The sequence below is a fragment of the Ceratotherium simum genome, chromosome 2 (genome assembly GCF_057802395.1).
Source record: "Ceratotherium simum simum isolate JZ-2026a chromosome 2, ASM5780239v1, whole genome shotgun sequence".
Taxonomy (NCBI): Eukaryota; Metazoa; Chordata; class Mammalia; order Perissodactyla; family Rhinocerotidae; genus Ceratotherium; species Ceratotherium simum.
In genome coordinates, this window is record NC_141901.1 from 84,902,155 (window position 1) to 84,917,149 (window position 14,995).

Consider the following 14,995-nt stretch of genomic DNA (forward strand, 5'->3'; position numbering starts at 1 on the left):
TAAAACCAGGACATACAACTATCTACTGGGGCTTTGGGAAAAAAAAAGGAGGAGGATTGGCAATAGATGTTAGCTTAGAGCCAGTCTTCCTCAGCAAAAAGAGGAGGATTAGCATGGATGTTAGCTCAGGGCTGATCTTCCTCACAAAAAAAAAAAAAAAAAAAACCCTATTCTGCAATTAAGTGGGGTCCAGGAAATATAATTACTTAAGTATTTTAAATGTATGCCATGAGCTACATCCATGTTTCTGAGGTGGTGTGTCTTTGTCTCATTTTTATATTATTGTTTATTTTTTTCCTCCCTCCAACACTTTGGGATTCTTTCACTTAGAACGTAATATTAAAATAATGCCACAATCCTACCTGTGTAAGTACCTGAATTTATATCTGAAGGGCATTAAGTTTACTTGAAAAATAAAACTGAAAGAAAAAAATCACTTTTTTTCTCTTGGCTATTTTCTAAAAAATATGTAACCATACTAATACACTTGAGCAAATGATTCCAAAAATATAAAAGAAGAAAATCATACATTTCATAAAAACCATAGACAATATCCATCTTACCAATATCATTGCCAAGAGAATTAGGATCAGATGCCCCCAGGGTAGCTTCAAACTCCTCTTGGAGACGGTATGCTCTTTGCAGCAGAGCTTCAAGTTTATGGATAAATTCAGTACTAATAATATCCTACAAGGAGAGAAAAAGTATACACAGAAATATTAGATTCTGATGTTAAAATTCTAAACATTTTCTACTTTTAAATGAAAGGCAGAGAAAGTGAGGGATATAAAAAACAACTGTTGGGTGGTGAGAGTGCTGTGACAGAAGTCAGGAGGCCTGGGTTCTAGCTGTGCCTTTGGCAAAATCATCCTAGTTCTCAGCGATTCCATTTCTTTATCTGTAAAATTAATGAGTTGGACTAGATCAGGGGCTCTCAAAGTAAGGTCGTTGGAGCAGTAGCATGAATATCATCTGGGAACTTGTTAGAAATGCAAATTCTCAGGACCTACCCTAGCCCCACTGAATTAGAAACTCTGGGGGTGGGGTCCCCAAATCTGTGTTTTAACAAGCCTTTCAGAGATTCTGATGATGCTCAAGTTTGAGTATCTCTAGCCTAGATGACCAATAAGTACCAGTCCAACTGTAACTCTGTGTGATTTTTATGAATATAATGGCACTTAATTAAACCCAAAGCACAAAACAGACTTCTAAAAATTCCTTTAGAAATCATACCTACTCAATTCTATATATTCTTGGAAAACCAGGAAACTTGATGATGAATTGCAAATTTGGGATTTAACAATTAACTGAATAGAAAAAGCCCAATGAGAAATACCCCCCACATAATCTCAAGGGAGAAAACAAAACGGTTCTATTAGATGCCACAGAAAGCAAGTACACTGATTCAATTCTTCCAATATTATGAAGACCACTCTCAGATAAATCACCCTTACATCTACACTTTCTTCAGCAATGGCATCTCCTGCACCCAATTTAATGGAACCACAGGCTTCATCTTCAGCCTGTCTATTTCGAAAGGTTAGAGCTTGTTCCCATCGACGCAACGCCTCTTCAAACAATTCCATACCTAAAAATTCAGAACAGAACAATTGTAAATAAGAAAAACCAATGCCAAAATAAAATCATTTTGAGTCTGAAGTGTTTTTCATACAGTTATCATCAATGGCATAGTCTGACTGTAATTTTGGCACTAAAGAATAATTTTATGCTCACATCATTTCAGAGTAGAATCTTAATTTCCCAATATATTCTAGGCCTATAAGTTCTAATCAACCAAAAAGAGAGAAATGACCAATATATTTTCATTATTTTAAAAATGCAACTCAAATGTACGTGGTGCTTGGAATTTTTGTAGAATATCATGAATTCATCAAAGGCCAACAATCATGGCTAATTTTTATAGTCACACAACTATCTTTCAAAACATCCCCCTAAATTAAAGAGAAAACTGATAAATAGAAGAAACTAGTTGATAAGAAGCTATGAGGTTTAGGTGTCAGGCTGGTGGCGCCAGCGGTTAAGTGCGCGTGCTCTGCTGCGGTGGCCCAGGGTTCGCTGGTTCGGATCCCGGGCGCGCACCGACGCACCGCTTGTTAAGCCATGCTGTGGCGGCGTCCCATATAAAGTGGAGGAAGATGGGCACGGATGTTAGCCCAGGGCCAGTCTTCCTCAGCAAAAAAAAAGAGGAGGATTGGCATTGGATGTTAGCTCAGGGCTGGTCCTCCTCACAAAAAAAAAAAAAAGAAGCTATGAGGTTTATAAAGATTCTCAGAAGGAGACAGTAAAGCTGAGATGAAAGATAATAGCATAGAAGTCTAGAATAAAGTTTTTTCTATGTTTTTTTCCACCAAATGGTATCTAAAACCACTATAATAACTTGTTGATTAGCATGGATAAATTGCTAGGCCAGAGCTAAAAATCTACAAGACTACTGGAAGAATCCATAAAGGGTTACAATCCAAGTAGGAATTTCATATCCCTGCTGATAGAAAGCTTTTGTGTGAAAACAGGTGAATATATGTCTCTTTTTCTCCAAATTAAAAAAAAAAAAGGATAACCAAAATAATTACGCACGTCAAAGAAAACCAAAATATTTCAAAACTTCAATTTTTCTAGACATATAAAAGGAAAAGATCTTTAAAAGCTGCTTAAGGATCTGGACAAGGTATTCTCAAGATGTTATTAAGCTATAGTAAAGAATACCTCTCCCCTAAAATCATTTCTTTAATTATCTGGAGAACCTACAACTCTAAACAAATACAATGTTCTTTAAATGCAATTTAGGACTTTCCTTCTTGTTTAATTTTCTATAGCAAAGGATTGCTGCCTAGATCTAACTTCTAAAAAATGTATGCATTTAAAGGTCAATTATATCACTATCTACTCTCCTTTCTCCAAGCTATACAATTCTAATTCCATCATCCTTTTCTCACTCCATCCACTCTCCATGCACCTGATTATCTTGGCTAAACATAAGGAAGAATTATCTACTAGCAGAGTTGTCCAAAGACAAAAGTTGCCTCTCAGGAACTACTGTGTCTCACATCACTGCAGAACATGGCCCAAATTATCACATATCATCAGTTCTGTAACAGGAAATCAAACATGTCACTACTCTTTTTTTTTTATGTCATCCATCTTGTAAAGGAACTGAAACAACTGGAGGGTGATCAGGTAATCCACAAGGCTCCTACCAATCCTACCTCTGTAACACTGAGTCTCCCTGCAGCTTCTCTAGTTTCACTCGATTTCTCTTCAGTTCTAACTCTCAGTATTCCAACAGAAGCTGTGAGTGTAGATTTACTACCCATAGTTAGAATAATCTAGAAGCATAATGAGCTTAATTCTCTGGATATCTTTGGAAAAGGTGGCAAAAGAACGACTCTCACATCTTTCCCCACAGGCAGGAGTACCTATTGGGATACCACTGGAGATGATATACTCTTTACCACTCTAGAGTGTGGGAGTGCATTCAGAGAGACACAGTCCTTCTGCCAAGTCATCATCCCCTTCACTGCTCATTGACTAGGGCTACATCATGATTTTTTGGTTTTGTCTTTTAATTATTATGCATTTCCAATAAAAGGAATATAGTCTGAAACAGAATAGAGAAGAATAGGAAAAAGCATTTGAAAAAGTATTTGATTCAGTGTTAAATTCTTTGGTTCTCTTCCTGGGCTCCAGTGAGACTTTCCAGATATGCTCGTGGTCAAGCCAAGAGGAATATTGAGATGTAAAACATAGGCCTTCTTTCTACTTAACATCTTTTCTGGATAAGAAGAATACAAATGACAGCTAGATAAAATAGATTAAGTAGATTCTTTATATAAGATTCATTATATAAGAGTCAACAGATTAGGTTAGGTGAGTGTAATAAACTGAATAATGGCCACCCAAAGATATCAGGCCCTAGTCTCTGGAACTTGGAAATGCCACCTTACATTTACAGGTGTGATTAAATTAAGGATCTCAACATGGGGAGATTATCCTAGATTATCTGATGGGCCCTAAATCTAATCACAACCATCCTTAGAGAGGCAGAGGGAGATTTGATATACACAGAGGAGAAGCTGATATGAAGAGGAAGGCAGAGATTGGAGTCGTCCAGAAGCCACCAGAAGCTGGAAAAGGCAAGGAATGGATTCTCCTCTAAGCCTCCAGAGGGAGCATGGCGCTAATGACACCTTGATTTCAGCCCAGTGATAATGATTTCAGACTTCTGGCTTTCAGAACTCTGAGAGAATAAATTTCTGTTGTTTAAAGCCACCAAGTTTGTGATAATTCGTCACAGCACCTCAGGAAACTAATACAATAGGTTATGTTAAATAGACTAGCTTCAACAGACAGTAAGAACATTTTTAAATTACTGTTGCTTCCCTTAGAACAATTCATCATTCTTTATTTTCACATCAAATATGAGTACAATATCTTAAAACTTTATTATGTTACTCCTACCCATCAAGTATAAATTCTCAGGAGTGGTAACAGGAATATTAACAAGTTTAATATCATCTTCATCTGCTTTGTCCCAGGAATTAGAATTGCCACAAGCACAGCTATGACAAGAATTGACACTCTGGACCTAAAAGTAAGATTGACAGAAGTTACTTCAAAATATCTTTTGTGATAGTATTTTGTGATCTGTCATACTTACAAATTATTTATATAAATCTTATTCCTGGTAAAACAAAACATGTAATTTCTACCTGAAGAAAAAAATCTGATCCTATTTAATCAAACTTGGGAGTCGTAAGACCCTAAGCATTCTGAGCCTTTGTTCAAAAATACACAAGTAGAATAATATTTTGAACATAAATCAGTTATTTCCATTAAAAAATCAAGCAGTTATTTTTATAGTGTTGTTATTAAGTATTTACTTATAAATTTTATCCACACCTACTTTTATTTAACTAGCTTATTTTCCTTTTAAAATTTATTACAATGCTGATTCTCTGCTAAATGATAACTAAAATTGAAAAGCCTCTATCATCTTCCCTTCTCTAGCAAGATCCACCAAGCCCATTATTTCAGTCACCTCTGTGCAGACGTCTCCCAAGTCTCTAACTCCAGTTCCTTCTCTTTTGGGGAATCTAAGCCCACACTTCCATTTGCCTGAAGAAAACAGGCGCAACCAGTTTTCTTAGGGTTCTTTCCATACTAAGAGGATCTATAATTGTATAACATTTGAACCAATAGATAACAATGGATATATAAACAACCTTACAAGAAAAATGAGAAAATTTTTTCTTTACTTACGGAGGTCAAACTCTGTGCAGAACCTGAGAGTTTACTGAAAAGTCCTCCATTAGCATAGTTACAAGACTGAGAGCCTTTCTCTTTGGCAGAACTTAAAGATAATGTCAAATTCTGTCTACTACTGGAACAACTTGAACCTATCAAACAAACATATTAAAAGTATCAATAACTCCAATGATAAATTTCAGGTAAAATTTCAGTTTATATTATATTTATTCAGGAAACTGATTTTAAAATACATTTCATTCAATTGTGGGAATTATTAAATGTACACCATTATTAAAATCTACATCTCTATAAAATGCTTTTAACACTGCTAAAATCTGCTTCTGAAATGAAGATTAAAACATTCATCTAATTAATCAGGGCAATATTTGAATGGCCTACTGTAATCAGTATAAAAATACTTGCAACTATGAACCTTCAAATTATAAATTTAACAAAATATAAGCACTTCCTTTCCTGAATCACCTCTAAACTTATCCATATCGCATTACACTGTAATTAGTTTTGGATACGTCTGTCTCCCCTAACCATCTATCCATTCATCTCAGACAGACGTTGTATCTTAGTTTATCTTAATACAGCAGTTAAGACACTCCTCGATTCAAATTCTGGCACTTATTAGTTATATGAACTTGAGTAAGTCACTTAACTTTCCCATATCTCAATTTTCTTATGTACAAAATGGGAACAATAACATAGGATTATAGTTCTAATTCATAGAATTGCTATAAAGATTAAATAACACAGTGAATATACAGCATGTAGCACTGCACCTGAGATCTAATAAAATCTCAGTAAGTTAAAGCCATCATTATTGTTGTAATGTTCACTGTACTTGGCACAAAATTGTCATTCATTATTTGCTGGACTAACAAATCACAAAAGCATAGGATACATTAAATAATAAATTTAAAAATAATAAAGAATTAAAAAAGTAAGAAATCCAGTATACTCAAGAAATTATTTTTTTTTTTATTTTGGTGAGGAAGATTAACTCTGAGCTAACATCTGTTGCCAATCCTCTTTTTGCTGAGGAAGATTGGCCCTGGGCTAAATCCGTGCCCATCTTACTCCACTTTATATGTGGGATGCCTCCCACAGCATGGCTTCATAAGTGGTATGTAGGTCCGTGCCTGAGATCTGAACCTGCGAACCCTGGGCCATGGAAGTGGAGCATGAGAACCCAACCACTATGCCACCAGGGCGGCCCCCAAAAAATTATTTTTATTGATACAATTTGGCAAAACGTACTATATCTCTAACAAAAACTATAGATCTTTTAAAGGCCAGCAATTCTACTTCTAGAACTTTATATACCAAGAAAATAATCAGACAAGCATATGCAAAGCAAGAAAAACATCCTAAAGGGAATAATAGGGAACTGGTTAAATAAATTAGGGTACATTTGTACACTAAATTTAACACTAAGTATGCATTAAAAATGACAGCATAGAGGCATCTTTACTGACCTGGAAAGACATTCTTACATATTGTTAAATATTTTAAAAGCAGGTTACAAAAGGTATGATCAGAATTTTACTTAACATATATAAATAATTTACTTGTATATAATGTAAAATTTTACGCCTCAACAGGATCTTTAAATGCAAATATAAAGGGCCGGCCCCGTGGCTTGGCGGTTGGGTGCATGCGCTCCGCTGCTGGCGGCCCGGGTTCGGATCCCGGGATCGCACCGACGCACCGCTTCTCCGGCCATGCTGAGGCTGCGTCCCGCGTGCAGCGACTGGAGGGATGTGCGGCTATGACAGACAACTATCTACTGGGGCGTTGGGGGAAAAATAAATAAATAAAATCTTTAAATGCAAATATAAATATTATCAGTAGTTATTTCTGGGTAGCAGAATTTCAAGTGACTTAATTTTTTTCTCTTTGCTTATCTGTATTTTCTAATCTCTCTAAAATTAATCTGTATTACTTATGAGTTAAATATTAAGGAAGGAAATTTTGGAGAATAAAATACATAAAATCACTGCACTTTAGTTACGATTGACATACAAAATTTCCTTTGTGGACCTAATTCCTCCATTTCTACACACCTTTGTCTGATGCTGCTCTTTTAGTGTATTCAAGTATGAGGTGCTCTGGTTCCCATGGTAATACTTTTCCTTTCTTCTTTCCACGTCTTCTTTTAAAGTGATGGGCCAGAAAAATTACAGATACAGCACTCACTGCAGTTACCACAAACAACTTTTTAGCTACCGGTGAAAATTTGATCTGGAAAAGATGTAGTTAGATTGAAAAAATGTCTTTTCTTTGTTCACTTAAAAGAAAGACATAAGAACTAAAACTATTCTTAAACTGACCTAGTTCTAAATACTACCAAGATAATATTTCACTCTTCCAATGATGGTTAGCCCAATTTGAATTAAAAAGAAAAAGTAGTAATTTATTACCCAATGCTCTGAAGTTCTCAGGTAAACAATACTACCCAAAAAGTCAACGGGAGCACAAAATAATTCAACCCCACTAATATCTGTTGAACAACTAACGATTAATTCATGCAACTGAATCTTCTGTCTGAATCCTAACAAGGTTTACAGGAATGACTAATCAGACTTTTAAAATGAACCAATTTTTTTAACTATCTAGAATTTTGGGCAAACATAAATTAACTCAATTTCTAAGTACCTTCTGAATAAGCCCTTTTATTCATGAATTAACCAACAAATATTTATTCAGCATCTTACAATGTACCAGGACTGTGCTATGAAAATTAAAATTAAAATCTTCTTGTAATTCTATTCAATAAGCATATATTCAATGCCCTCCATTGATCAGGAAGCACCAGGTATACAGAGGATACAGATCTTGCTTCCCTCAAGCAGTGTGGTAATAGTAGAGACCAAGTCACAAATAATGGCAGTATAGTGTGATAAATACAATAATATAAGCATGTACTAAGTACTAACATCAGAGCAAGAGGTAATTAACTTTCTCTTGGGTGACAGACACTATCACCCAAAATACAGAAAAGCTCTAAAATAAAGCTACAGGCTTAGGGATGCAGAGAGCTAGAAAGGGTGTCACTTCCAATCTCAGAACAAAAAGCTGACGAATGGGAGGTTCTCAATTTGTCCTGAACCCATCAGAATGCTTAGGCAGGAGGATCATCAACTGGCTCCGAAACTAAGAAAACAGGGGTATTTGCAGGAAGAGATGAGACATGAATACTGGCATAGGGGACAAAACACAGTAGGATATCAGTAAGAAGAGTTTAGCTGGGGTGGCTGGTAAACTGGTGGAGACTGAGTGTATATTGGTGAGAAAGGGGTACACAGGCCCCCCCTGGGGAGGGGGTTCCTGCTAATGTAGGGGTAATCCACACTTTTTGCAGGTTTTATCTTCACAAATTCCACCAGGCACTCACAGAAAAAGACTGCAAGAGTCCTAAGAATGTCTCCCTAACGGTACTGAACTGGGGTAGCGATACAGCAGTTTCTGTGGACAGGCATGAACTGCATCAGTACCTTCGTCCTCTGTCCCCACAAAGCAACAAAGGCCTTAAACTGTGGGATGTAGCTTTAACTTCACAGAGAAATTTACACCATTAAACGCTTATATTAAGAAAAGAAGAAAGGTATCAAATCCATAATCTGAGATTTCACCTTAAGAAACTAGGAAAAAGGGAGCAAAACCAATCCAAAGCAAGCAGAAGATAGGAAATAATAAAGACTAAAGAGAAATCAACGAAATGGAAAACAAAATCAATAAAATCAAGAGCTGGTTTAAAAAAAAAAATCAATAAAACTGACAAACCTCTAGCCAGTCTAATCAAAAAAAAAAAAAAGAGAGAGAGAGAAAAGACACATACTACCAAGATAAGAAATGAAAGAGGGGTCATCACTATAGACCTCGCAGATATGAAAAGGATAAAAAAACTCTATGCCCATAAATTAAACAACTTAAATGAAATGGACCAATTCCTTGAAAGACAGAAACTATCAAAACTCACTCAGGAAGAAATAGCTATGTAAAGAAATTGAACATGTAGTTAAAACCTTCTAACAGAGAAAACTATAGGCCAAATTCTACCAAATATTTAAGGAAGAAACACCAATTCCATACAAAGAAGGAATACTTCTCGATCATTTTATAAAGCCAGCATTACTATTAATATCAAAAGTAGACAAAGACATTAACAAAAAAACCCCTACAGATTAATATCTTTCATTGATAGATGCAGAAATCCTTCACAAAATCTTAACAAATAGAATCCAGCAATATATAAAAAGAATAATATATATGACCAAGTTGTGTGTATCCTAGGAATGCAAATCAGGTTCAACATTCAAAAATGAACCAAAACAAACTAAAGAAGAAAAGCCATAATATAATCTCAATAGATTCAAAAAGAACATTTGAAAATATTCAACATCCACTTATAGATTTAAAAAAAAAAAAACTCTCAGCAAATTAGGAACAGGTGTACTGGGTTAAATAATATCCTCCCCAAAATTCATGTTCACCTTGAACATCAGAATGTGACCTTATTTGGAAATAAGGTCTTTACCAATGTAATTAAGGTAAGAATCAAGATGAGAGCATACTGGATTAGGGGGGCCCCGAATCCAATGGGAGAAGTCTTTATAAGAGACAGAAAAGGACGCACAGAGACACAAAGGAGAAGACCATGAGAAGAGGGAGACAGAGATGAAAGTTAGGCTGCCACAGCCACGGAATGCCTGGAGCCACCACAAACTGGAAGAGGTAAGGAAAGACTCTCCTCTAGAACCTTCTGAAGCAGTGTGGCTCTGCTGCATCTTAATTTCAGCCTCCATAACCGTAAAAGAATAAATTTCTGTTGTTTTGAGCCACCAAGTTTGTGGTAATATGTTATGGCAACTCCAGGAAACTCATGCAACGGGGAAATTCCTTAGTCTGATAAAGGGCATCTATAAAAAACATACAGTTGGGCCGGCCCTGTGGCTTGGTGGTTAAGTGCACGCGCTGCGATGCTGGTGGCCCGGGTTCGGATCCCGGGTGCACATCGAGGCACCACTTCTCCGTTCATCCTGAGGCCGAGTCCCACATACAGCAACTAGAAGGATGTGCAGCTACGACACACAACTATCCACTGGGGCTTTGGGGGGAAAAATAAAATAAATAAATAAAATCTTAAAAAACATACAGTTAATATCATACTTAACGGTGAAAGACTAAATCTTTCCCCATACAGTCAGTCACAAGGCAAAACTGTCTTTTTACCAACATCATATTAGAAGTACTAGCCAGTGCAAAAAAGAACAAAAGGAATTGATATTGGAAAGGAAGAAGCAAAACTGCCTCTATTTGCAGTTGACACGATTGTCTACATAGGAAATCCCAAAGAATCTACCAAAAAAAGCCCCTACATCTAGTAGGTAAATAGCTACAAAGTCAATGATAGCAATAAGCAACTGGAATTTGAAATTTAAAAAGCAACACTATTTATAATAGCATCAAGAAAACCTTTACTTAGAGATAAATCTAACAAAATCTGTGCTAGTTAACAACAAAACACTGATGAAAGAAATCAACAAAGATAAAAGGAGAGATACATCATGTTTGTGGATTGTAAAAGGTCATTTCTCTCCAACTTGATCTACAGAAACAACATAATCCTAACCAAAATCTCACCAAAATTTTTTGTAGATATTGATAGCTTGTTCTAAAAAAATTTAAGGAACGGCAAAGGAACTTAGAGTAACCAAAATAACTGAAAAAGAACAAAGTTGGAGAACTCATACTAGCCAATTTCAAGACAACTATAAAGCTACAATAATTAAAACAGTGTGGTCTTGGTGAAAGAATAGACATATAGATTAACACAACGGAACAGAGAGTTCAGAAATAAACCTGCACAAACACAGTCAACCTATTTTTGTCAATATAGTCAACCTATTTTTGTCAAAGGTAAAAAGGAAATTCAAGGAAAAATTTCTAGAAGAAAATATAGGAGAAAATCTACAAAACCTCATAATCACCAAAAAACAGGAATAATCTGGATATCCTTCAACAGATGAATGGATAAACAAACTGTGGTACATCCATACAATGGAACACTACTCAGCAATCAAAAGGGACAAACTGGGGCCAGCCTGGTGGCATAGCGGTTAAGTTTGTGCACTCCACCTGGGTGGCCTGCGGTTCACCGGTGCACTGCTTATCAAGCCATGCTGTGGCGGCATCCATATAAAGGAGAGGAAGATAGGCACGGATGTTAGCCCAGGGCCAGTCTTCCTCAGCAAAAAGAGGAAGACTGGCAACAGATGTTAGCTCAGGGCTAATCTTCCTCATAAAAAAAAAAAAGGAGGAGGACAAACTATTCAGACACACAACAATGTGAATGAATCTGAAATGCATTATGCTAAGTGAAAGAAGCCAATTCCAAAAGAGTATATACTGTATAATTCCATATATATGACATTCTGGTAAGGGCAAAATTACAGGGACAGAAAATAGATCAATTGTAGCCAGGGGTTACCGGATAAGGAGGTGACTACAAAGGGGCAGCATAAGAGAATTTTGGCAGTGATGGAACCATTCTGTTTGGTACCGTGGTGATGGATTCATGATTCTATACATTGTCAAAACCCACAGAACTGTGCACAACGAAGTGCAAATTGCGTTATATGTAAATTTTAAAAAATCAACCAGGATGTGGGGGAAACCCAAAACGGATTGCAGAGTGTGACAAAAAATTCAGACTGTTAGAAATGAAGGACATAAGCACCCTTAAGAGGATGGGAAAGAAAGGGGCTGACCTACGTAACAGTGTTCGGACAGGAGACTGTAGGGCTAAAGACAAAAGAATGATACACAAACACTGTAATCTAGCTGGTAAATTTGTTTCTCAAAGGGGTATTGGGGTAGCAATTCTGAAGCTACTTTACGCATATACTAGATCTTGTAGTAAGTAAATACACTGTGGATAGTATATTATAGATAATGAGAGGCAGGGGTCTCACTGATGGAGAAAGAAGTTACACATGAGCAAAGCAGGAATGATAGAATGAAACCTGATGGACGTCAGAAGAATCAATATGAACCCATGTTTTGTTTTTTCTTTTTAATATATATATGGATAAACAGATTCGGAAATACAGTTGTGTGTGAATACATAGACTAGTACGCATTGACACATTTCCTAGCTCTGTCTCCTAAGAGTGCCTAGAAACAGCGACATCTCAGTAGCAATGCACATACCTTGCACCCAGATCTTAGTTTCTAAATGCCAGAGACTAAAGAGAACTAAATATGGAGACTAAAGAGAGCCAAGGCTCCCTGGAGAAGTGAGTGATTCCAGGACTGGGGAAAAAAGAGGGCATGTCAGACATGTGAAAAGGGCACAGAAGCCAACTTGAAAGAGCTTTCAATAGCCAAAAAGGGAACAATTTGGGCAACAAAATAAATAACAATAGTATTGGATTACCCAAAGAATAAAATAAATGTCCAAAATGATATAAATAATTGAACAAATAAATAAAAGGGGGAGAAGGGACAACTCTTTCTTACAGAACAATTCTAAACAATGTGTAGAAGGAATGAGGGAAATAGAAAATCACCAATAAGTGCCAGAGTAATAACTGCTGAAGACAAGATTTGCTACTAAGTGCTAAAATTAGTGGACAAAAGTTTGAGGAGAAACAAGATATTTACATAGTCTCAAAGTATCTGCCTCCAAACTTATTTACAAAGAGGAAAAACTTTAAGCAAGCAATCAAAGTTAACATCACCAATAACAAGACACATATACATCATGTATCCCTGATATAATGCAGTGTGGTGGTATCTTGTCAAAAATGTGTAACCTCAATCTAATCCTGAGAATAGATCAGACGAATTCAACTGAGGGACATTCTATAAAATATCTAATCTGTACTCTTCAGAAAAGTGTCAAGTCATGAAAGCCAAGAAAAGACTGAAGGAACTGTCACAGACTGAAGACTAAGGAGACTTGACAAATGCAATGTGGTATCCTGGACTAGATCCTGAAGGACATAAGGGGGAAAAAACCACTGAAATCTAAATAATTAAATAAAGTCTATAATGCAGTTAAGAATACTATGCCAATGCTAATTTCTTAGTTTTAGTGATTGTACTAGAGTTACGATAGATGTATATATTAAGGAAACTAGGTGAAGGGTATACAGGAATTCTACATACAATTTTTACAACTCTTGATAAAATTCTTTCAAAAAAAATTAGATAAATCTCTGACACACTCTATTAACAGGCTACAGACTAGGAGAAAATATTTGCAAACCACCTATCTGACAAAGAACTCATATCTAGAATACATAAAGAACTCTCAAAATTCAACAGTATAAACAGATAAATCTCTGACACACTCTATTAACAGGCTACAGACTAGGAGAAAATATTTGCAAACCACCTATCTGACAAAGAACTCATATCTAGAATACATAAAGAACTCTCAAAATTCAACAGTAAAAAAACAAATCATCCAATTAGAAAACAGGCAAAGGACATGAAGAGGCATTTCATTTCATAGAAAATGATATACAGATCACACACACACACACACAAAAAGACGTGCAACATCATCAGCCAATAGAGAAGTGTAAATGAAGTCTAAAGTGACATACTACTATAATATTGGAAAAGCTAAAAAAATTGTTTTAAGTGACAATATCAAATGTTGGTGAGGATATGGAGATGATCTCTCATACATAGCTGGTGGGAATTTAAAATGGGACAGCCACTCTGAAAAATAATTTGGCAATTTCCTTAAAAAGTAAACATCCTTGGGCTGGCCCGGTGACATAGTGGTTAAGTTCCCATGCTCCGCTTCAGTGGCCCGGGGTTCACAGGTTCGGATCCTGGGCACGGACATACGTGCAGCTCATCAAGCCATGCTGTGGTGGTGACCCACATACAAAATAGAGGAAGATGGCCACGGATGTTAGCTCAGGGCCAATCTTCCTCACCAAAAAAAAAAAAAAAAAAAAAACTAAACTAAACTAAACATCCACTTACCTTATGACCCAGCAGTCTCATTCCTGCACCATTATCCCAGAAAAATGAAAACTTGTGTCCACACACAAACTTGTACACAAATGTTCATGGCAGCTTTATTTATAATAACCAAAAACTGGAAACAACCAAAATGTCCCTCAAAAAGTGAATAGTTAACAAACTGTGGTACATCCATACATATCACTGAATACTACAATAAATTATTGGGCCTCTCTGTACTATTTTTGCAACTTCTTGTGAATCTATAATTACTTAAAAATAAAGTTTTTAGAAAATAAAGCTGTATCAACACAGCTGCTAATCCAATTAATTCAAACTAATGAACTTTTGGAAGAATTTTATGACTGGATTGTTTTCCTTCCCACGACTATTAAATTTAAACTGAACTGACCCACAGTGCACAGTTTGTTGTCTTTAAATATGATTTTATACTAAAGAGTTCCTTGCAGAAGTGGCTGATTCCAGGCACGGGGCATGAAAAGTATGAGATGAGCCTACAACATCTTCTCATACCAGACAGCAAGGAAGCTATCAACAGGGCTGTGTCTAAAGCACTAAGAAACCAACTTGAATAGGCTCTCACTGGCCAAAAATGAGTTAATTTGAGCATAAATAAGGATAAATAAAGGTAATGATTTAAAACATCAAATATGACTAAATCCATGAGATCCAGATGATTTTTTTAAAACCCTCCTTGATCAGCTCTGAAAAA

General features: G+C 36.2%; 1 protein-coding gene across 4 annotated transcripts in view; it reads right to left on the reverse strand.

Moving 5' to 3' along the window:
• MIGA1 (mitoguardin 1) overlaps positions 1 to 14,995 on the reverse strand; it is a 91,368-nt gene that overhangs the window by 58,144 nt on the left and 18,229 nt on the right. For all 4 annotated transcript variants that reach the window (XM_014788286.2, XM_087448632.1, XM_087448639.1 and 1 more), the window contains exons 3-7: positions 7,341 to 7,518; positions 5,278 to 5,414; positions 4,477 to 4,603; positions 1,455 to 1,588; positions 564 to 687 (exon numbers count right to left, since the gene is read on the reverse strand). In XM_014788286.2, the coding sequence (XP_014643772.1) occupies positions 564 to 687; positions 1,455 to 1,588; positions 4,477 to 4,603; positions 5,278 to 5,414; positions 7,341 to 7,518 (700 nt within the window). The remainder of the gene's footprint in view (positions 1 to 563; positions 688 to 1,454; positions 1,589 to 4,476; positions 4,604 to 5,277; positions 5,415 to 7,340; positions 7,519 to 14,995) is intronic.